This window comes from Lygodium microphyllum, chromosome 26, assembly GCF_053477565.2.
Source record: "Lygodium microphyllum isolate KBCC chromosome 26, Lygodium_microphyllum_v1.1.10, whole genome shotgun sequence".
NCBI classification, from domain to species: Eukaryota; Viridiplantae; Streptophyta; class Polypodiopsida; order Schizaeales; family Lygodiaceae; genus Lygodium; species Lygodium microphyllum.
In genome coordinates, this window is record NC_141160.1 from 98,452,632 (window position 1) to 98,477,846 (window position 25,215).

General features: G+C 42.6%; 1 protein-coding gene across 2 annotated transcripts in view; it reads left to right on the forward strand.

Moving 5' to 3' along the window:
- The window catches only part of LOC148013588 (uncharacterized), a 149,847-nt gene that overhangs the window by 48,514 nt on the left and 76,118 nt on the right, over positions 1-25,215 (forward strand). For both annotated transcript variants that reach the window (XM_087668511.1, XM_087668510.1), the window contains exon 5: positions 17,839-17,927. In XM_087668511.1, coding sequence (XP_087524637.1) covers positions 17,839-17,927 — 89 coding nt within the window. The remainder of the gene's footprint in view (positions 1-17,838; positions 17,928-25,215) is intronic.

Sequence of the window (25,215 nt, forward strand, 5' to 3'; positions counted from 1 at the left end):
GTCCATTGAATAAGCCTCTAGGATTACCTCTTCCTTGAGCTTGGCCTCTTTGTTTTTGATTGCTTTCTTTAATAGTCAATGCTTCTTCACTCCCCCTTGAACTAGTGGATTTATGCATTTTTAAAGACAACTTGTCTCCTTCATATCTAAAGTATAAAATTTTGTTTCAAATACAATAACTAAGCGGAGTTTCCTACTTCGTACACATTACTTAGAATATCCCATGCTGTTGTTGGAGACTTGGCATTGCTGATATAAGAGATGATGTGAAACTGACAAGAGAGGAGAGAGGTGAAGAAACCAAGAGCATACACAAAACAATGGAGACTTCAGCACACAAAGAGATAGGGCTGATAAATGTTCTTCTTTCTCCACACAAAAGAACTAAGTCTACAATATAGTACAAGACTAATATGAAAGTACCACAATGTGTGTATACACAGTCACTAAGTGTGGATTCGGTAAGGAAAGAAAAGGTGGCACAATGAATGTGCCATAACCAAGGGTGGACTACGTGGGTGTAGTCCAGTTGTAGAATCACTAGCATATACTCATGTTGGTCACCCAAAAAGCCAATGAGTAATATCCTGCCACATCACCAAGGCACATAGTGGATGCTAGCTCATGTAGACCTCGACATCTCAACACTCACCCTGGAGCTCAACATGAGCTTGTGAACTCCAAGCATAGTCCTAAAGTATTAAAGCTTCTCATCTCCCAAGGCCTTGGTGAAAATGTCAGTAGCTTGATCCTCTCTGTTGACATAAACCAAGTCAATATCACCTGCTAGAATCCGCTCTTCAATGAAATGGTAATGGATCTCTATGTGTTTGGTCCGTGCATGATACATTGGGCTTATGGCCAATTGAATGCTACTAAGGTTATCATAGATAACCTTCTTGTCCACATGCATCTTTGAATCACCAAGTAGCTTGCATAGTCAAGCAACCTCACATGCTATAATTGTAGCACCTTTGTACTCTGCCTTTGTATTAGACAAGGCTACATGACAATGAAAGAAGCTGAATATAGAGACAAGTTAAAGAAGTATGAGAGAGAGGCTCAACAGACATTGTGTATGATCAATATGTCATTGAAAGACTCCATCATCTCTCATATCAGGGATGCTAAGTCTCTAGAAACATCATGGCATATTCTAAGTAATATATATGAGGTAGTGAACTCCACTTGGATATTGTATTTGAAGCATAAACGTAGATATGGAAGCTTATGATAATGCGATTGCCTACTTCACAGCCCTTAAAGAGATGTGATGAATCAGATGGAGATACATATCCGATAGATGCTTTGTGAGTGTTTGTAGTATGTTGATGACAAAAAACTTATGCGTAAACTTTTGGGCTGAGGGTGCCCAAACGTGGTGCATTTTCTAAATTGGTCTCCAACCAAAGCTTTGGAAGGTATGATTTCTTATGAAGCAATTTCGAGCATGAAACCTAATATGTCTCACTTGCATACATTTGGAAGTATTGCTATGTACACATATCAAAGAGTAAGAGAACAAAGCTGGAGTCTAAGTCAAAGAAGTGCATTTTAATTGGATATGCACTTCAAGAAAAAGCCTACAAATCATATAACCCACAAATTAAAAAGGTTCAAATAAGTTGTTGATGTTGTGTTTGATGAATGCAAGATTCTAGATTTTCAACAAGATACTCAAAGAGATAAAGGCTCGATATGATTTGATGATGAACAAAAAGGTGGTGCAAGTATTTAGCATGAGCATAGTAGCCCAAAAACACATTTCGTCCTAGTGAAATGCAAAAGATCAAAACGCGTGAAACTTTTTGTCTCATTTCGCAAAACAAGGTTGCAAACGAAAAAAATTTGTGAAAAAAAAGGGTTAAAAAAAACATGGGGGCTGTTTTTGTTTTACAATCAACATTTTTTCTACCCTCCTTGCATGCCTAATATAATGTAACAAAGAATGTCGTTTGTGAATACATTTTGTTGAGAAGATTGTTGGTTGAGATTGTGTTGTCATCTACAGAGGCTGAATATAATGTAACAAAGAATGTGGTTTGTGAATGCATTTGGTTAAGGAGATTGTTGGTTGAGATCATGGATGTTTCCAATGGTCTAACTCAGATTATGTGTGATAATGGAAGTTGTATCCAGATTGTTAAAAATCCAATATTTCATGCTCCTCGCAAACATATTGAGATTCCGTATCATTTTGCTCATGAGAAGGCTCAAGTAAAAAAAAGTGGAGCTTTTGTGTTGCTTAGCCGGTGGGCAAGTTGCATATATTTTTGCCAAGCCACTTAGCAAACCTAAGTTTCAGTTTTTCAAATCAATGATGGTTGTCAGAGAAAACAAGTTAATTATTAAGGGGGAGAAATAAAGGATGTAATAATCGCATGTTTTCTTCATCATCAATAATTTAGCGTGATTATTTTGGATGTGTTATGTGCGATGATTTATTATATTTGTTAAGATCTTTTGATTGATATTCATATTGATTGGAGATTGTGTACTTTAATGAAAGTCCTTCAAAGGGTGAATAACCTTAGAATGATTAAAAGGGATATTATTTAATTAATTATAGGAAAATGTGAAGACGTATGCTATCCAACAAAACCATGTAATGTAACTTTCATATTAGATGAAAATGAATGAAGATCAAAGAAGAAGATTTGCTTGTCAAATTCTTAGTGCTTTCACTTTGTCCTTAATGTTACATAATAATTTTCTCTTTCCTCAACATTAATTGTACTGAGTTCAATCTTCATAATTTTGAAATTTGTCAACACAAACTGAGATAGTTCAAAGTTAAGTAGAACAAAATCAAACGTTCTCATCTTTGTCACGCGCCTACTTAACAATTTGGCAGCACATTTTAGTGGTCCATCTGGGAACTATCCTAGACGGCTTCGCCCAACACTCGCAAGAATGCATAGGGTCTATTATTTAGGTTTCCCAGAGTCCACCGCGTAACAGAAGGTACTGGCCGTTCCCACGCGGATCAACTTGCAAGCTCAAGGTCCTAATTTGACAATAGAGGTCTCTATACATCAGCTAGCTCCATCGGAGGTGTCCCACAAGGGCTTCTCATCCGACTAGAGTGATTGTAGTTACCCTTGGTTCATGGAGTTCAACGCTTTTTTCCAGTAAGTGGTTAGGATTCAGGGAACCTTAATGGAGTTCTGGCACAGTTGCCGTATCTTTCCCCTAAGATAATTTTTTATCAAAGTTTTAAGACTTACCCTAGGTGAGTCAATGCTCGGCTCTGCTTAATTTTTTCCTAATTAATGTTTCGTTTAATCTCTTAAGAGAAGCTCCCAGCTTACCGGGACCACCCATCCATAGTAGGACGGATCCATCAGGGATCTCCCCACCTGCTTTCCACAAATGGTTTTCTTTAGTTTTCTAATTACCTATCACATTAAGTTATAGCATATAAAAGCAACTTCGCTAATTAATCCCGTTATCACAGGTTCGTTTACGTAATTTTACGACATAACACAAAGATAGAGAAAACAATCTTTTGGCAAAACATATTTATTTATTATTTCGCAAAGTTATTCACAATGATTTTTCCCTTTTGCCTATGTAGAAGATAAACCTCCGTTTACCGGAAAATCCATTCTATTTGCGCAGAAGAAAAGAAACCCTCCAAGATTTCCGTTCCTTCACTACTAGTAACGGGGACTTCGGGATCCCATCCTGATTCATGTGAGGGTTAGGCTGTTCCTAGGAGCAATCGAGAGATTTACGGCTAGAGCCCCCTTGGTATTTCTGTTTGCTTTTACCTAATGGATTCCTCACCACGAGACCTTTGGCCATCGGGGCCGGTTCAAAGCTCCTTACGGCGGTACAAAACAATCACTCTTGGAGCAGGGTTTTGTGTCTAGCTGTAGGGGAGGCATAGTGCGATCTTTCCTCTTATTATCTTGATTGTATATTTACAATCAGATCTAACTGTTGCAAGCACAATCAATCTTTCCTGTGCAACCATCAATGCATGCATAAATAAAAAAGAAAAAGCAACAAGTATTTTTAGCATAGGAAGCAGTTCCACCCAAATCTAAGGTCTCTCTTTTAAGGTCCCACCTTATTCTTAGGGTTTCCTTCCTACTTGCAACTCTTTTTTGAGATCTGCAAGTTATTTCGAGAATCTGAAGTCTATTTTATCTTTATGAAAAGTTTGGTATTTTTGCCCTAAAAAATAATATGGGTATTTATACTTATGGCAAGCAATTCATGTGCTGCTCTACCCTAACTTGCACTTAGCAGGATTTCAAATGCTTTTTCAAGTCTGTTTAGACTTTAGAATTTATATCAACAAATTCTTATCAATGTCCAATAAGTCCTATAGGCTTTTGATATTTATTTAATTTCTTGATATTGATAGTTTCAGGATTGTCTAGTATTTCATAGTTGTTTTTACTTCAATATTCTTGATATTTAGGTTAGGTTTTCTCGTTGATTTATACGCGTGGGCCAACTCATGATATTGACGCTCTTGCTAATATAATCATTAATATTAACATTGCGTGTGTTTTCAACAAGAAAATATTTTTTATTTTATTCTACTCATATTCTATGGTTTGATCGACAATGTCCGACCATTTGTCAAACTTTCAATGTTATCTAGAAAGATTAATTTTCATTTAGCTATGTCTTGAGTGCAATGCGGATTGTTTATCTGGAAACTTTATTCCAAGCAATGCAAAAATCATAAGTGTAAATTTTCTTTTATCTTTCGGACATCGAATTATATTTCCATACACCTAATTTACGTGCGTCTAGTATATATTTTTCTATGCAAATTTTTGTTAATTTAATGCATTGATTATTTTATGATATTATCTAAATGATTTTCTATAATTTATTATAAAATTCATATGCGTTTGGTTATCATTAGCAAAATGAAATAGAGATAGTTACTTTCAAGAAAAAATTATAAAATATTTCCTTCCCTAACAATGTCTATCTTTTTTCTGTTATTATAATCATATGTATCATTAATGAAATAATAATAAATATCACGAAATAAACCATAATTAAGATATTTTCCTAATGACATGCATATAATTCTTTTTCAAGTGAAAGAGTTTTTTCACTGAATAGCTAATTATTATATTACTTAGGTTATTTTCTTTAGCGGCAGTTGATATGCATTTTCTTTAGAATGCGTTTATAATTATCTAAAGCCAAATATAGCGATAAGATTATAAAAAATTTATTTTTTTAAAACCGATGAGATGTTACCTCTCTCAGGTTTGCTGTAACGGGGGTTTTGCCAATTCCTAGTGCGTCATTTTTTCCATCGGCCCCGTTCCTTGCTTCCCTTGCTTCAAATGGGAATTTTGAATTTCTGTGACCTCGTAGAGCCATCGGATGTTAGGTAAAATTGACGTGTTAGTTCAGGGAGAGTTGATGGTCGTCCAGAAAAATTTTACCAGCATTTCGCTTAGTGGTATGGTCGTATGGGGCGAAGGTGTAGCAGGGGATAGAGAAAATGAAAATGAGGTAGAAGTTTAGCAAGAGGGGATCAAAATGGCCTCTGCTACTGACGTTTGAGAAGATCTATCTCTCTCCCACACTCTCTTACTTTCCAATTTCCATAATATGATGGCCTATGAATCTCTCTCTCTCTCTCTCTCTCAATCGACATGAAGGGGAGGGGGGGTATTTTTCTCTTTCAAGCTTCAAAGCTTCAATGGATAAGAGAAGTCGAGAAATTTTGTTAGCAACAGGAGGTCTTCATCATTGTCTTTGTTTGTGAAGGAAAGGGGGTGTATTTGTAGGCATGAGGAGAAGTATGTAGTTGACTGATTTATTTGGCTACTTGTCAAGAGTCAATTGAGCTTTTGTTAAATATCAATTTTGATTGTCTACCTGTTGAATGGTGGCATGGGAATGATTTTTAAATGCTTTCTCTCCCTCCAGGCATAAAAAGCGTCATGTATTTTGGCATATTTTTTCAAACACGTCTTTTTTTCTTTAAAACCACTTCATCTTATGGTTTTTGGCCAAGTTACCTCATGACTTATCTAGTTTATAAAGTCATGTCATACTCTTTGACACTTAACTTTCTCAATATCATCCTCGTCCTTGCGCGTTCTTCGTCTACCGATTAAGGCTTTTGTGATTTGTCTTGTGGTTACGAAATCAATGTGATCTTTGACGCATTAAATGGAATCGGGAATGCCAAATTAAATATAATGTGGAAAAATTTATGATTAAGTTGTCGTAATATTATTTACGAGGCGTCTTTGCTTTTTGTTGGCTGGGAACATTGAGGCGTCTTCTCATGTCGGATTGCGGAATTGATTTAATGCGAGACTCGATATTAAGAAAATTACGTGCGGTCACTTATGTGATAGCTTGATGAGTAATTTTTTAAAACGCCTCAAGCCCGAATTCATTTTTTTGTATATATTGCTGTGGTGGGAATATATCTTGTAGCCCATGTTGCGTGCCTTGTCTAAGATCATATATTGCATCTCACCCAACACTTTGTGAATTTTCAGATTGAGAGGCATCATTCTAGCTTGATTCCATCTCACTATTTGAAGACATTCTTGCTATATTACTTAGTTGAATACGCTTCAGCACTATAGCAAAGCTTCTAACATTCAATCAGATGCCTTCGATCCACCAATTCAAGGGAGTTGATATATTCTGGTAATGGAACCATGAAACTAGCCTTCCTCCTTAGAGAGGGTGATAATAACATGATTTTATTGTAATTGCTGCAAGCAATTGCAGTATATCTTTAGCTTTTATTGCAAATGGATGGAATACAACTGAGATTCTCTAGTCTCCTTTGCTAATCGAAGTACCTCTTATTGAAAACCAACCAGTAAGCCTTCAAACCAAATTTCCCTTTGATTTGCTTGGGTATTGGTCTTCACCTTGCTCCTTGAAAGACAAATTAAGCCGCCAATCTGATATAGGCTACTTTGCCTCTTAAATCTCCTTGAAATTCTTTAATTTCAACTATTGAAATTCAAGTCCTAGGTCTTCAATTTTAAGCATGCATCTTGGGGTGGTTGTCAAATTAGGGTTTACAATAGAGATTTTTCAATTTCAATATCTCCATCTTTGATGAATCAAATGCTTGGATTTTGCTAAGATAACTTGATAGATGGTTGTAGGGTGAGAGAATGTTGTAGAGAGTGAAATTTCAGATTTTCATCGTGAGAAAGGCTAAAAATTTACTACTACCATACTCAAGCAGTCATGGAAGTTGTCACCTATAGCTTAGGCTGTTACAGATTGGGCTCAAGGCCCTAGCCGACAGTCTCAAAACCCTCGAAAAGTTTATTTACATACAGGGTGCTAAGAAAGTTGTCGAAAAGAAGCATTTGTCTTGATGGTAAGTGGCAGGGACTTATGCCTATTGGTCACGGGTTCAAGTTTTGACAATTGCAAAATTACTTTTTTGAATGAACATGTTTGTCCTATTCCACTTAGGCGGTCGCTTTTCCCTTGGAAAGGAAACTTCCTCCACCCAGACTTATTCATCGCATGTGATTCACGGAATAAATCAGAAGTTGCCACGTCAGCCAAACACCCCTCCCTTTTGCACACCAAATCAGCCATTCGGGCCTGTGTGTAACTGACCTAGGAGTACGAGAAAGACTGTTGCTTTCTCTTGTATATTGTCACCTACACCAAAACTTTGGGTTGCTATTACTTACACTTGGAGGGCTCCAAATTGTTGTCACTTGCTATAGGATTGATCCTTGGTGGTTGGAAATCAATCAGCAGTATCTCCTTGCTCTCTAACAACCTCTTTTTCTCTTAAAATGGTTGGAACTTCCACCAGCCCCAAAAAATGTTTCTCTCAATTGCATGGGCAAGTTCTGCCCAATGGCAGCCTTCTGATCCCATTTTTCAGTATTGTCCATCTTATTAAATTAAGCTTTAGAATATTAGTTCTAAAAATTAATTTAATAATTATTCTAGTGCAATTTTTTTTCTACTTGCCAATAATTCAACTGGCCAAGCCAATTTTTCTTTCACGTATCCTTGAGTAATTATTAGTCCTTAGACTGTGATTAATTAACTAATTATGATCTAGTCTCTAAAGTCACCAATGACATTAGTAGCCAATAAATTGGTCCAGGCCAAAATCTGACATCGGGTATCACCTGGTACTTGTTAGACGTAACTTATTACAACTCCTTTCTTTGGTATTAATTGATATTTCAGGGTGGTGGGTCTCACATTGTGAAATAATTGACCTACACATCACATGTGCAAGTCACATTAACACATTTGATTAACTTTTAATGAAATGCTAAGCAAAGCAGTAAAATTTCACGTCCTTGTGACACACTCTATAAAGGAAGAAAAGTAGCTCCTAGCATTGGCACATTCTCTTTAGATGAACTTACTACTACAAGACCATCTTTTGCTTTTTGCCTCTCTGAGATTATCACAATTCATTAATTCTATTCAAATGTGATCTTATCAACATGCTAAAATTATGACGTTATCAGAGGGATTGCAAGATAATGATTGACTATCCCATAAATACTATCGGGGTTTAGATTCTTCTTTTGCCATGGAAAATATGATCAAGGTGAGTAATTATATAGGTGAAATGGTTGCAGATCCTCAAGAAATTGTGCATATGTAAAGAGATTACTTTATGAAATTTCTCAGGTTGCAATTACACAATCTTGGTAGCCTGCTTGTTTTGTGAACTTCTTAAAAATCAAGTCTTGCCAGATAAAGCTAAATTGTTAGATGTGGACATATCACAAGATGAGGTGATGGAAGTTTTGTCACACTTGCCTCAAAATAAGAGTCCTAGGTTGCATGGTCTCACTAATAAGTTATTTGAGACATATGCATGTCAACTAGCCATACCTTTGACCCTTTGACCACTCTATGGTAGTAGGTTTTGATGCAGAAGGAGGCTCTCATAAAATAGATTACCAAAGTGTCATCCCCTTCTACTTTGAATAAATGATGACCAATTTCCTGGATGGGCAGTGCCTACAAGATTGTTAGACTAACAGATTGCATGAGTATCTCCTTGATATTGTGTATCCTGCACAATATGGATTCATCAAAGGAATATTTTGCATAATATCTTGAATTTTGAAGTGGGGATAGACTATGCACATTACACGAATCAAAAAATGGTGATGATTCAGTTAGATATGGAAAAAGCTTTTGACCATCTGGAATGGTCCTACTTGGCTCAGCTAATGCAATGGGTGGGATTGGGTCCTAGAATGACTAGACTCATAACACTATCAGTTTGGAATCTTCTTTCAGAGTTTTGCTATGGCAGAGTTACTGAAGCTTTTCCTCTCACTGATCTATTAGGCAAGGTTGTCTTGTGAGTCCTTGTTCTTTGCTTTGGCTACTCATCACATTCTGATGATGTTGTCCAACTGGCGGCTAATGGTGAGATGATTGGTTTCTCACTTTCTACAGCAAAAAAATTGCTTGGCCAAGCTTTGGCTGATGATACCTTTATGTTTCTAAAGGCTGACAGTGATAATATTCGTAGAGCAATGGAAACCTCGGACTTGTTTGTCCTTGCTTAAGGGATTCTCATTAATACCTCTGAATGAGCTCTTATTAGTGGCATAGAAAGTTATCTTGAGGCCTTGGGTTGGCAAGGTGAGGTGTCCCCAAAAGCCACTGTCTGTAGACATTTGGGCTATACTTCCAGGTAAATGTCTCAGCTAAGAAGTTGCTTACTTGGATTCCACATGCATTTCAGATAAGTTTGTACACTGCAAATTGCAAGCCTGGCCATTTCATCTATGGTTGAAAGCTGCTCAGACTATTATGGTACCAATTGTTTGATATTATTTACCATTGCTTCCTTGGTCAAAGTCTTGTATGTAAGAAAGCACTCAACCTCTTCGGTTTTTGCTGTGAAAGAAGGATTCTACATGATTGGGCATTCCTTGGATCTCCTGGCACTCTGAAAAGAATGGGAGATGGGGTTGTTTTGGATCTGGAGACACATATGATTGCTCTTTGTTGGTCTTTGTTTCAGGCTTTTTGTGTGGGATGGCAGCTCTGGTGTTTGATTGCTACGTCTTTTCTTGAAGACCAGTGTATTATGCATGGAAATATCAGGATCCTTGCTTCATGGTGGCATGTGATTGATGCCAAACAATTTGTTCATGTTAAATATTCCATGCTTTGGAATCATTTGGTTCATTCTTGGAGATTGGTGCTTACCAAATTAAGTCAGCATCTTCCTCCTAATTGTGAGCAAGCAAACTCCTTAAGAGCTCAATTGCTGGTTGTTTCAAATCTTCTTTCATGGGAAGGCAGACAACAACATAGTCCAATGTTGAATAGAATGGCACGACTAGGGCTGGTCACTATTGCCAATGCGCTCTTTCCAACAAGTGTTGCTGTCATGTCTTTCAGACCGGTTCGACGTTTTGTTCATGTTTCCAAAGGCCATTGTCATTTATGGGACACCATTTTAATTTCCTGATGTGCTTTGCAGCTTTGTCCCCATTTGAGCCAGGATATCCCTTGGCAAGATTGGATGATCCGTGGCAGTAGCGCATCAGTCAATTAGGTATACCACTTTCTTATATGAGATAAGGATTGGTTGGTTCAGAAGGGCAACCACACTTGGGGTCTCCATAAAGGCAACGCCACTCAGTGGAAGTTTGAGGTGATGGGCTGGCTCACTAAGCAAGAGATAAAAAGAGAATATAGAAAATTTAAAAAAACTTTGATTACTATAAATGATCACAATAGATTGATAAACCAAAGTATGTGCTTCTATTGAGAAGCTTCACTACTGTACTAGAAATAGGAGGGAGCAAACACTACATATATAGAAAAGCATGGCTGTAGTTTGTAAAATGAGCCACAAATTGATATGCTAAATAGGACATTGTATGAATGCTTTTTCGAGCATGAGACACAAATTGATATGCTAAATAGGACATTGTATGCATGCTTTTTCGAGCATGAGACTAAAATTGCTACTAAATGTATATTCGGTAGCTCCATGAGTCCCGCATAGTTTTTAGTGTAATGACCCTTCAAGACTATGACTGCCTGCTCTAGATTCCTGAAGAGAGGGGATTTGCTCCCTTTGTATCTCCCCTCAAGACATTTGGTGGGAAAGGCCACATTGTGATAGACTCTCCAAATAAGGACTCAATGTTCTGTCCCATGGTGAGAAATTTTGGTCTCTACTGTATACAATTTGGTCTCAAGTGGTAGGGCTGTCAATGCTTCCAAAGGACTAAGTCTTTTGACAGCCCAAATTCTCAAATCGTGTGCAGCCACATATTTCTTTTTGGCAAATAAAGTGTGGCTAATTATATTACTAAAAAAAGACTGATTACAACGGAGTGCTCATGCTCAACAGACTAGTTGGAGTTGATGCAAAGTCACAACTACATCATGTATACAAGCCTCTCAAGGTGGTCTGGGGGGGATGGGGGCAAGAAGCCATGGAGGGGGGGGGGGGGGGGGGGGTGTATCGCCATCTGGGGTTGGCTGCCTGCATCATGAAGAACAGGTCTTGGCCTCCCCCAGTCCACATGAAGTGAAAACAGATCTCTTGATGAGTATGAGACTTGCCCTGCACTTGGTCCCACCGTCCGCGGAGGGAGTGAATGATGGAGGTCCAGAGCTTTGCCAAAGTCGCGTGTAGTGAAAGGCTCTCCCCGCCAAAAACCTCTTGGCATCACGCCTTCCAGATGTGCTATCCAGTAAGACTCCCTATGATCTCCCATACCTCAGAGCCGGTCTGCTGTGGGCTCCAGTACCTGGCAGCTAGGTAAAGCCTCCAAGTCGACCACTGAGCAAGACCCAGTCTCAATGATGAAAATCGTGTCTTACATCGTGGCCTCATACAAAATGTGACAGCCCTAGCTGACTGCCTACTAGCACAAAGTTCCCGAAGATATGGATCCAAGGCTGGGAGCTAGACGGCGGAGAATGCGGCATGCTCCTCTCCACACGAGCTGTGCCGCCTCGCACGACCAAAGGCAGTGCTTTGGAGTCTCCAAATGTTGCTGTGTGCAGCATTTACATCCTTATCTTGCTGCATGTGGGCTAGCTAACTCCCCACCGCCAAACTTCCATGTGTCAAAAGCCATAAGAAATACGATACCCTCCTTGCCCTCCAGCTGTCCCATAGGCGGCGAGAGAAAGTTCGACGGAAGGCATCTGTGATGCTATGCTCCGCCCAGTATCTGTTGCGCGAAGGAGCTCAATCCATGTTATCCTACATCAGTACATGTCTGCTTATCTTGGCTATATACTCCAAGAACCTCGGTGGCTTCTTGGCGACCGCAGTGGCCGGCCATAGCCACTCTCCAGGGTCCCACTTCAGCTCATTAAGTGGCCTGCTCTTCCATATCCAGAGGCGCCACTCCTGTAACTCCTCCTAGAACACATAAGGATTCAGATGCCAGGTCTTCCCCTGAGGACCAACCACACGAATCCTTCTCCATGGGAGGACAAAGGTCTTCTCATCCTACTGCCCTCTGTCAAGGACCAAACGCCCCCCCCTCCTGCACGGTGAAGAAAGTCTCGTACGGGGCGTCTCCCACTCTACTTGTCACTTGTAGGGGGATACTAGTGGGTGAAAATCTAGCGGCCCATACCTCGCCAGGCTCTAACGGCTCTCGTATTGGGGGATCAAGACACTCCTGAGGTATTGCTGTGTCAATCTCCCTTCTTCTCAACTCAACTCCTCTCTAGCAACTGGATGCCTATTGCAACACGTCCTGACCACACCAACCTATACACCTCTTGCCATGTCCTGATAGTACGAGCAGGGCCAGCCTCCCAACCAACCCATTGGATGTGGGAACGCTCGCCAATCTGTAGCCATCCTGATCTCTGACTTGGGGGTTCTAGATCATCGGCTGGCAGTCTATGTCCTCTTGGCAACTTGGGGGGCTTTGAATTAGGGCCTTGTGGAGGCCCCACCACACACAAAGTAGGCTGCGGAGGAAGGGGCATCTAAGGGGCGTGATTTGAGCCGTCGTGAAGATCCATCTCAAGGACGGCCTCCAATCACCACTGAGCCTCGGTCAGCACTCTTGGAGACCCTCTTGTAGTAGGACCTTTTAGGTCTCCCCTCCTGGTCCAAGCCTGCGGACTACTAGCTTGTCCAAAAGGGCCAGGCTCTAGAACTCTAGGTCTATGATCCCAAGTCCTTCCTCAGACCAATGCCGGATGATGGTCGCCCACGTCACCTTGGCCTGAGAAATCCTAGAACTGTTTGAGCCGGCCTAGAGAAAATTCCGCACTAGGTGGTGAAGTTGAACTACACAAGACGAGGAAGAACACCAACACGAGGCGATGTATCAAGCTATCGCTAGGAGGACCTGGTGGACCACCAGGGCTCGGCCCACTAAGGAAAGGCGGCTCCAACAGGCCAGCTTCCGCTTGATAGAGTCGAGGACTCGAAGAAATTGTTGGGCAGGAGTGATGTCGAGTCCCACCTGGAACCCTAGGTATTCGATGGTTTGCCCTCTGCACACACATCTGAATCCCAACTGGACGCTCCACTTCGTGCTAGAGTTGGGGTCTGTAAGGACCGACTTTCGCCAATTGATTTTCGCTCCCGCTGCAATGCAAAACACCTCCAGATCTAGTCTCACTCTCTCCAGCATCAGCTCATCGTCCTCTATTTAAAGTGCGGTATCATCTGCATACTTTGAATCTAGCAGCTTTGTCTCCTCTCTCACCGGAAGTCGAAGGCCATGTAACCTGCTCACCCATGACCTGAGGGAGTAAGACATCTCTGCAAAGAGTAGGAACAAATATGGGGCTAGAGGACAGCCCTGCCGGACGGATCTCTCCAGCCGAAACTCCTCCCCCTTCTTGCCACCTATGAGAACCCTGTTGGTAGTAGCTGATTGTAAAGTGTAGAGACCCCGCGGATCCATGCCTAGGGGAACCCCAACCTCACTATGGTGCCCTCAAAGAAGTCTTAGTCAACCCTGTCATGGGTTTTCTCGAAGTCCAGGAGAAGTACAGCCAATCCTTGCTGACCACTGTGCTAGGTCCACTTAGTTGCCTCAAAGAAGGTGAAGACATTGTCTAGGATGCTCCTATCCTGGACAAAACCTGTTTGTGTGTCATGAATGATGTTTGGAAGCACGGGGTAGAGTCGCCTACCAATCACCTTGGCCAGTGCCTTACAAGCCACTGATAGCAGGGTGATTGGTCTCCATTGGGATAGCTCTAGCCGGTCTCCCCCTTTGGGGAGGAGATTGACAAGACCTATCGATAGACTCCCAGGCATCCGTCTTGAGCTGAAAATCTCCTGAAAGGCCAATAGTAGGGGGTCCTTCAACACCTCCTAGTAAGTAGTGAAGAAGGCCTTAGAAAGACCATCCTCTCCCGAACATTTCTGCCCGTCTTGTGCATCGAAAGCCTTCTCTAATTCCTTCTCTACGAAGGGGTCTAGGAGGGAGCATCCCATCTCCTTTGTGACGAGGGATGGGATGTGGTCTCAAATCTACTATCTACAGCGCTGTCCTCTGGCTAAGACTATCTCTTGTTGGAAAAGGTGTCTGTAGTAGTCAGTGGCAATCTCTACCACCTCATCTAGGCTAGAGCAAATCCTCCCATATTGATCACGGAGGTTGTGTATCTGCTCTCTTGAGGTGTGGGGCTGATGCACTTGGAAAAACTCCCTGCACATCGTGTCCCCCTTCCGTGCCCTAAAAGCTATCGAGGTGCGGAAGGAAAACTCCGAGCGCCTGTCCTCGAGGCCTCTTGTGCCTCTGTGGTATAGAACCCTCCCTGCCATAGTCCCCAATATCCAATCTGATCCATAGAACCCTCCCTGCCATAATTGTCCCATGGTGAGGTACACAGGTGGTGAGCCTTGGGCCAATAGAGGTGCATACGCCTCCACTTCTGCCATGGGCACTGGTGGTGTATTCCCAGTAAGTGTCTGAACTGCCTGGGAGTACCCTCCCTACTCCATGGGCCTGGGCAGGGGTGAGCTTATGCTCTTGTAGAAGTAAGATGTCCATCCGTCTGGCTAGGGTAGGCTGCAACTCTTGCTGAACAATCAACTTGCTGGAACCATGTGCCCCACTGTAGTGGAGACTATTCACATTCCAAGATGCAAGAGTAAACTCATAGGGAAACTTGTGACTGACTAAACATGCATCTGTTCGGTGTGGAAGCTGTTGATGAAGAAGAAGAGCTATGGGGCATGCAGATACACTTTGTTGCAGGCCTAGACGGTGAACTCCAATCCCCCATGGTGACCCTTGGGTGAACCATGGGGGTGATAGAAGCTCCAAGTGGTACCACTAGGGCATCTATCAGCCAGACTGAGAGGTGTGACTCTGTACACTGGTAGAAACGGGCCGTCTATGCCAGGGGCCGCTCGATCACATCCATCGGTGCTCTCCACTGTGGAGGGGCTTGAAAGATTATGCTCAAGTGTGCCCACCAGTTAATATCCATCATGCAACTTGGCCATTGCTGGGAAAAGAGTGCTAATCCTCCTTCTTCCATCCACTGGGAGATGTGGTGTGCCACCTGACCCTTCACCTCCTCCTCTATCTGTATCATCGTCCAGTCTCTGAGAGGTCTGAAGAAAGAAAGCATAGTTTGGTCCATTCAGTGTGGTGCTAGTAAATGGACCTTGCCGCTCCTTGACTTGCGTACCATGAAGATCCCCATCTCCAGAGGTAGTGGGAACTCTTTGCGCTTTGCAACTCTCAGGTAGGAACATGGACCACTGCGAAAGAACTCCTGTGGTAGCAGCTGCGCTTGTCTCGGGAAAGTGTGACGGGCGGCAGGGACAGATGAGCTGGTGGGTGTGTTGGGGGGGAGGGGCTAGGTTGCTGGTGAGTGGAGGATGTCGGTATATGGGGATCCTCACCTCTTGTGAGAAGGGGGGGGGGGGTCACCTATATTGGGTGGGGATTAGGGGAGGTGATCGGCGGGGGAGATGGTGGGGAGGGGGAAGATCGAAGGATGGTGGGGTGGTTGGAGTTACGAGGGGGTGTGGGGGGGGGGAGGTGGCTTTGGAGAGGGGGGGATGTGGGCTGGGGTTGGGAGGGGAGCCATGGGGAGGGGGGGGTGGGTATGGGGGCTATGGGATCTCGGGTGAGGTAGTCTGTGGCACCTCCATGGGTGGTGGATGTGGAGACTTGTGGTCCTACCGAGTGGGGCGAGCAAGGGAGGGCTGCGGGGTGCTCTGGGGCCGATGCTCGCCCTCCTGCTCCCTGCTGTTGTGGTTGTGTCTGTGGAGTTGACTGTGCCGCCCCCCGCCCACCCCCCCCCCCCCTTGCGGTCTCCCTCTTTGTCATGGCAACGCAGGCATTGCCGTGGCTGCCCAGTCACAATAAATTATTGCATGAAGGAGTGTCCGCCTGTCTCAATCTTTAGAAACTTTGGCATATTCTTTGTGTCTTTCACTACCACCCGTACCTTTGGGACTCTTGCGGCTATCATTGCATCCGCGAAGGAGGCAGGAAGAACTGTGCCAAAGAGCCATCCAAGGTCCTCCACTAACTGGCGATACTCTACTACCAGTCTGGGGAAGAGTAAGGTGACCGGATGTCCAAGAAACCTATTGTGGAGCGCGAATGCCTCCATTGTGAAGCCACTGTACTAGGGAACCATGTAGATGACCCCCTTCGTGGAAGCATAGAGTGAGCTATCCGCTAGCTCCGGAGCTGCATCTACAGAGGTGAGTCGAACCATGAAGATCCTTGACACATGAGAATTGCCTTCACGATCTGTGCTGTGCCAATGCACAGTGTTTAGTGAAGCCAATCCCGAAGCTGGGCCCTAGATGGGGAGTGTTCTATGACCTGACCAAAGATAATTGTTTCTTTTAGCTCCAGCTTTGTGGCACGAACAACTAAAAACTGTTCCTCAGAGAGGATGATGCACAAGGTGTTTGAGTGGGGGGCAGTTGCAGAATGCTTCAGCATCTGACTAGAGGATTCCATTGTGCATTCCTGCTGAGAACTTACCAATCTCTTTGCTATGCTACCGGGGGGGAGTTGCTGCAAAGGGAGGGAGCAATTGGAGAGGAGGAGGGGGCAGGGGGGACTGAACACCTCTGAAGGCCGGCTCTCAACAAGCACAACACGGGTGTTGGGCCTGATGGATGGGGCTAGGACCGTAGGGCTAAAGAGGCAGGGGATCAGGGCGGAGGCGGCGGGGGGTCAGGGCGGGGGGAAGGCTGGCGAAGGATAGCAGGTGGGCTAATAGGGTTTGGGGGGGGGGGGGGAGGACAGCAGGTGGGGGGTTGGGTGAGGCGGAGGCAGTGCTGATGGGGAGGGCAGTGCTCCCCAGGCAGAGTAGAAGGCGGGGGGGGAGTAGGCAGAGCAGACGGCAGGGGGGAGTATGTGGCCAGTATGCCGGGGGGGGGGGGGGGGCGGCGAAGACAGTGCCACGGGGGGAGAGAGCTAGGAGCGGGCCACAGGGCAGTAGGCGGGGTTGGAGAGCAGGTATGATGGTGGGGGCAGAGTGCAGTGCACGCGATGGCAGGAGCCTGCACGATATCAGACTCTCTATAATTGAAGGTGCAGCCACATATTAAAGTTCTCTTCCACTTTTTGCAGTTCTGGGGCTGTTTGCACATATAGACTGTGGAATGCATTCATTTTTTATTCTTCTTTTGGAGTGAAGAGGTATATTGCCTGTTTAAGAGGCCTTCTCTGTTGACAGCTTGACATCATTGAGCTAGCAGCTAGTCTTCCTCAAGAGGAATTTCTTTCTTGGCAAAATGCAGTTTCTTTGGTTCTCCTGTCAGCTATATAGACCATTTGAAATTGTAGTCATGTTGTACTACTGAATTTTGTTTCTTGGTAATTAATAAAATTACCCTTCATGAAAAAAGAAAGAGACTTGCTACAGGAAAGGTAGATGCGGATTGCAAACTTGAACACAAGAAAGAGGATCTCAGGCGGAAACAAGCTTTAGAGGAGTCTCAATATGGTTTGGAGGTATGCTTGAACCTGTATTTCCCTCAGTTATATATTGCACAAGTTGATTTTGATATAGTTATGGACCCTAGGGTATGCTAAACAATTTTGCTGACAATCACTTGTACATATGCTCTTGTATGATGAGTAAAGAACAAAAATTTAGTCCATGGCTGATGTTTCTGGTGTTCTTTGTGAGAATCTGTATTCACTTTGCTTACTGTTATTATAGCATTTTCTTGAAAAAAATTCGTTGCACTAGTCCACAAAAAACATTGTAGAAGGTGGGAATCAAGTGCAACATATCTATAAGACCCTTTATTATGCGAAAAGCAATTTATGGTGCAGTCCTATGCCCAAGAAACTGAATATTTGAAGGTGTGTGGATTCGTGCTCTTTACCTATTGTTATAATTCCATGGATTCTTCTTTCTTATTTTGGCATAAGATTCTATGTGATTATTTTTCTTTCAGCCCCACACACGACAGTCTGGAGAGCCACTTCAAGGATAATTTTTAGCTTTTTCTATTACTGTGCTTTTATTCGGGAGAACCTCCCTACCTTTGAGGATTTTCTTTTTATGATGTAGGTTAGGTTTCTAAGCACATCGTGATTTCTAAGAGATGGGATCCTGTTGTCAAGATCAAAGATGTGATCATGGCAGGTGTGCATAGGTTTAGAAAACCAACTACTGTGGTGCTCAGTAGATCATCAAGCTAAAGGTATTCCTAGTAGCTCATGTGGTTGTTATTCATCTCTATGATTTTATTGTGGTTTTTGTGTCCATTGAGCCAATGAATGCTAGAAGAGAATAATTGATGAGGAAGTTGAGGCATGGGCTCATAGGTGGCCTTATAGAGACAAGGGGCTGATTTGGAGGCTAAGGATATAAAGGGGATATCACAATGGCTGTGATTATGCATATCAGGTATCAGATACCAGCACACCCCACCAAACCCTCGTAGATATTCATAAGAGCGATGGTCCAATTGAGATAAGATGTCATATCTCAAGCATATTGTGTCATAATCTAATTCAGTTGTAGACAGTGGTGCTACATGAAATCAGTCCTAGTCGTTGGAGTTTCATCATACCCATGGTAAGATTGTGTGGTGTAATCATCAGTGTATTAAGTTTTCTTGGAGAGGACACTATTCTGATTGAGTGCTTTGATGGTTAAATAAAGTTAATAGAAGATACGTTGTCTGTTCCTAGAGTGGCTATGCATTTAATTTTAATCTCCCTGGTTGCATGGATGGGCAAGGCATTTTGTGTTGATGAGCAGTGTCCTGATGTTATTGATTGTGCTATATGATAGTTCTCAACCACATGTATCTAAGAGGGTGATCTTTACAGAATCACCTCTTATTTTATTGCAATTGATAGAGAGAAGCCTGCTTTCTTTTATGGCTGTGGCTGTAGAGTTGATGAGTGTTTGGTATTAGTGATATGGAGACGTATATTTTCCAGCTTGTAGAGACTTGGTAGAGTGGGTATGGTTTCAGGTTTGCCTCAAACAGTTCAGAATTTTGTACTGCAAGCTTGTCTTGAGAGCAAGCAACATAGTGCATATCTTCCAAGGAGGCTACCTAGAAAGATGCAGGTATGCTTGATCTCGCTCATATGGACGTGCATGGACACAAAAGCACCCCTCATTTCAAGGTTCTCTATTTCCTATCTAGTTGATCATCATTCTGGGACATAGGTCTATTTCCTTATGCATAAGTTAGAGACTTTTAGTAAATTTGTTGAGTGGCATTCTCTTGTTGAGATAAAGACACGTAGATGAGTCGGGATGATCAGGAGCAATAATGATATTGAGCTTTGTCATAGATTTGATGAGTTTGCAGCAGAGAGGGATTTTAATTCTGGAGGCAATTCAAATCTCTTTTCATACAGCCCTCAGTAGAGGAGTAAAATGAGGTGGAAGGTGAAACCAGCCTTCCTTCTTGGAATGGGTGGTGATAATCTGATTTAAGAGTTAATTACAGCAATAAAGAAATGCACATGAAATGAAATACACACTTTACCATAACATTCTTGGATAGTAGACTCCCTGTTGGCCCCAAAATTGGCGCCCCTTGCGGTATTTCTTTAGCTTTCATTCAATTGGAAGGAGTACAACTTGAGATTCTTCAATCTCCTCCGGCTAACCAATTGCTCTTGCTGTCATAAATGACCAGCAAGCCTTTTGGGTTATTTGCCCCTTAATTCACCCAGTACTTCTTCTCCAATTTGACCCTTGGCTGGCCAAAAGCTGTCCCAAATCAATCTGGGATGGGCTGGCTCCTGAAATCCCTTGATAATCTTCAATTATCAGCTGCTGATTTCAGTCCCTTGAGCCTTCAATCTCTAACACGAATCCCAAGGTGGCTGCTAAACCCTAATTTCTGTTGTAAATTAGGGTTTACTACAGAAATTACAGATCAGCCCACCAAAAATGGTTGAAATCTCCTCCAAATGGCTGAGAATTGCTGAGAATGGCTAAGCATAGGCTGAAGGAGATGAGAGAATGCTGTAGAGAGAGAAAATTCTAAGATTTGTCACGAAGAACTGATCAAAATCAGCTGCTGCCCTGCTGTATCAGCCCCAAACGGATGCACCAACAACTATAGGAGCATCAAAGACTGCGATCTTCAGGAGAAAGTGCATCAGCAGCAATTACCAGCTTCCCAAGGTCAATAATATGCAATCTCCATCACCAAAATGATCTCCAATGGCTGGGAAATGGCCCCAAAAGCTGGCAACAACAGTCCAACACCTCTTCCCAACAGCTCCAAAATGAAAAAAACAAGATTTTCCTCTCCCTTCAGCCCTATTTAGCCTTTCCCCCACTTGCATGGGAAAGTTTTGCCAAGTGGCAGCTTTCTTAATCCATTTTCAGCAATTTCTAGTCATTTAATTAATTGTCAGAATTAATTAATTTTGAAAATTAATTCAGCCCTTAATCCTTGCCCAAAAAATTGACCTTGCCCATCCAAAAATTAATTGGCTAGGCCATTTGCAACCCAAAGTGGTCCCATGCATTAATTGACCCTTGGACAAGCATTAATCCATTAATTAATGCCTAGACCCTAGTGTCACCATTGACACTTAATGGCCAATTAATGGTCCTAGGGGCAAACTGACACCAAAATTCACCTAGAATCTAACAAGTGTAACTTGTTACAACTTTTGCCTTTGACACCCATCTTTTTCACAGGGTCCTTTAGCCTTCAACTGTGAAAAAGTAGCTTGCACCTCACATGTGCATCTTTTAATTGCACATTTGATTAATCCTTTAATCAAATGTCAATTAATCATAAGCAAAGCATCAAATTTTCACGTCCTCGTGACAGAAGGACCACACAGTTGTGGAAATGGCTAGAGCCATGTAGTATGCTTGCAATTTGGAGTATTTTTCTTGTGCAAGGCAATTACTAATGTGGTGTACATCATCAACCAGTCCTACATCAACCCTAAATATTATCGCCTGGAGGATTGGCTGATTTCTTGGGGTTTTATATATAGTCCAAAATGCAGATTTAGACAAATTATGCAAAAAGATGGAGATCCTAGAGTTTTGACTCAAAAAGTTCTATAGGGCACCTTGTCCATCAGCAATCCTGATCATCCAAGCACCTTCTTCGTCATGATCCTTCATCACCATTCCTCAGCCTTCAACCCATCCTTCTTGTTCCCAGGACTGCATTCTTTCTCCCACTACATAGGTGCTGCTGTCTGCTGCCCTAGTGATTGCTATTACGGCTGTCTAAATGTGCCCTGCCATCCATGACAGTACTTGTTGCTCTGAGAAGCCTCAGCCTTTGACTTTTGGCTGTCCAGACTGAAATTGCAGCTTCTGTTGCTGTCAAGCACAGAACAGCCTGCCACATCACCTTTTCCTCTCCAGACAGCTATGTCTTGCTCCTCAAGAGACCATGCTGCTGCTGCTGCTGTGGCTTCTGCTGCTGTTGAATGCAGACTTTGCAGGCTTATCTATTGCCAGACTGATGCTAGTTAGGACCCTAAAACCATAAAGATAGAGGCATATTGGCACCCAAGTGCAGGGTGGTTGCTCCATCCAGGATCTGGTCAAGTATAACACAGATTCCTACTATTTGTCTCATTGGTGATGACTCTGATTTGACCTCTGCATTAAGCTGTCACATGAGCTGCAGCTCTATTGCAGTCAGAAGAGCATTGTAGCATTCATTTATTTCTGGTCATTCTCATTTCTTTCCATTGTCCAAGTGTTCTTTTGTCAGTCATGTTGATTCAGGATTGATACACTCTGTGCACTCTGTTAGCCATAATGTTCTCACTCGCGGTGCTGTGATTTCAGATCCTTAGACTTCATTTCCTTCCAGAGTGTCCCGGATGAGGATCATCCCCAGGTTAAGCATGGACCACTTCCAACTCCCTGAGCTTCTCCAGTCCCAACACCAGGACTTGCACCTCTTCCCAATCCAGAGAAGAAGCTCCGGAAGCGCTATGAGGCTCCTTTGAGAGTTCTGGCATTGCTGTGTTTCCTCCACCATCCAAGGGCGGTTGTTCACAAAGAGTTGCAGCTTGAAAGTCTTCTTTGTTGGCACTTTATGGTTTGTTGCTTCTCTAGTTCCTTCTATTGCTCAGATCTGTCTGTGCACTTGACGGGACACATGCTATGGAAGTGGAGCTGATTCCATATCTAGAAATCATACAAGAGTGAAGTGGATCTTCCAAGTGAAGTTTTGCTCAGATGATACCTTGGATTACAAGGCATGGCTAATGCCAAGGGCTATGTTGGAATTAGGTGTGAGGAGACGTTTGCCCCACAGCCTGCATAGTGACTATTTGCACTTTGTGGCTCCTGCAGCCCATCATGGCTAGCGGATCTACCACATGGATGTAAAGAGTGCCTTTTTGAATGGTGAAAAACTATGTGGAGTATCTTGAGGGGTTTCTCATTGCATGTTATGATGAACATGTGCATTGTGTGGAGAAGGCCTTGTACAGTATGAAGCAGGCTCCTCGTGCATGGCACCACCAAATTTATTCTGTCTTTATTTCACACGTTTTCACTAGCAATTGATTAGATGCAGACATATAGTGTCCCTTAGCTTATTCACTTCTTTGTTTCATTTCTTGTATGTTGATGATTTGCTTATCACTAGCTCTCACACAACAAAGGTTTCCAGTATTTGTATCAATTGAGAGTTGCTTTTTGAGATGACTGGTTGGGGCTGCTGCGTTATTATCTTGGTATGGAGATTGTTCAGTATGATTATATCATCTTTCTTTCATGCCAGAGGTATCGCTTCAAGCTATTATCTACCTTTGCTATGGCTGATTGTTCACCATTGACTAGAGATTGGTGATGATTTGCTTATCGTTAGCCCTCACACAACTGAAATTTTTAGTATTTGCATCAATTGAGGGTTGCTTTGAGATCACTGATTGGAGCTGCTGCATTATTATCTTGGTATGAAGATTGTTCAGTATAATCATATCATCTTTCTTTCATGCCAGAGCTATTGTTTGGAGTTATTGTCTTCCTTTGGTATGGCCGATTGTAATCCATTGACGACTCCTATGGATCCCAAAACAAGTTGTATGCAGATATTTGTTTGGAGTTGATTGAGGCTTTTTGCACTACTTAACAGACACACCTCCTGATTGAGCATATTCAATGAGTGTACATAGTTAATTCTGTCCAGCAGCTCACCGTACTCATGGACAGCTAGATATGAGAGTGCTTTGGTATCTTCGGGTACCTATCAGTTGGGGGACTCATTATCATTGAGTTACTTAGAGCCTTGGCTGCCCTATTGAAGAATAGGTGCCCAGAAGAGGTTGGGTTGGACATGAATGTTTCCTAGGCTTATTGGGAGATAATCAAAAGAGGCTTGTTGGTAGCATTTCAACGAGATCATGCAGATGAGAGAGATTCCTGAGATACTCTGTAAGGGGTTAATTTTTCATATATGGAAACACATTGAATACCACTTTAGTGGAGACTGATCGCCTTGCTAAGAATTGTCTTCAAGATCTCGCCAAATATCATGACTTCAGATAGGTCTTGTCTAGGAGAGTAGTATATCATACAACACCTTTACTTTCTGCACAACCTTTGCTTGATTCAAATGAAAGAGTCTAATTGTGCTCTTATAGGGCAACTATGCTTTGGATTTGGTTTTTAGAACAGTGGGTCAATGCAGTTTCTGCCACGTAATCTTCAGTACATAGGCAGGTTTGAATAGGTCAATGATAAAAGAAAGCCCCTTCAGACTTGCATGTTTGCTTTTCATTGTGGGGGCCATGAGTTCCTTTCAAGGGATTGACAGATTGGTGGTCGAGATATCATCCTTCCCACTTCAGAGGATGAGGAGTTGACAAATGTAGAGTTTCCTGATGACAATCCATTGGTAACTTCAAAACCTTGAGGGATGATGCTGGACATCACTTCTTGTTGGGCTTCTCTACAAGATGTTTTGACCAAGTGAAGTGTCTTATGAGGAATCTCATCCACTTTGAAGAGGATAAAAGCTAAAGAAGGTCAAGGTTGCAGGTGATGTCGTCCTTTTGCAGAGATTTAGAGGGGAACTGGCCATTATAGATCTTGACTGCACGACAAGCCTTATTGATGAGCCTTAAGCTTGATATCTTCTCCCAACAAAAGATCCATAGGAGTTTACTACCTCCAGGCCAAAGAAATCCTTATTGGTGAAAGCTTATTGTTCAAGGCTTCTCCTAGCAGAGCAGTGCTTGAAGAAGTTTCTTATCTCAAGCCTGCAATAAATTGCACCACAACTCTAAGAGGCTTCTCTTAGGAGAGCAGTGCTTGAAGAAGTTTCTTATCTCAAGCCTGCAATAAATTGCACCACAATTATAAGAGATCCTTGGAAGCTTAGCAGGAGATGGATTCTTAATGAATTTTGGGTTACATGCAATTGGCAGATTGTTGGACGGAAGAGGAGACAGCCCATTTTCTTTATCAATTTAGTTAGAAACATGGATGGCCACACCTTAGGGAAAAGATCTTACGTCTTTTGGGGCAGATTTTGTTCAGAGATGTTGGAGACCGTAAGAGAGTGGCAGACCTTCAGAGAGTTGAATCCAATAGTCAGAGTCAAAGACTTAGGAGGTCTCACATGCATCTTGACTAGTGACAAACGCATTCCCCTTGATTGGCTCACTTGACTAGATTGACAAATAGTGGATGGGCTTGTTTATCAAAGAAGATGAGTTATTAGCAGTATTGGTTTCACATGAGGACGTGCTTATGATGGTGGCGAATTGATCAGATAGTAGGTTGACTTGCAGGATTTTGCAGGTTCCAACCAGAGGA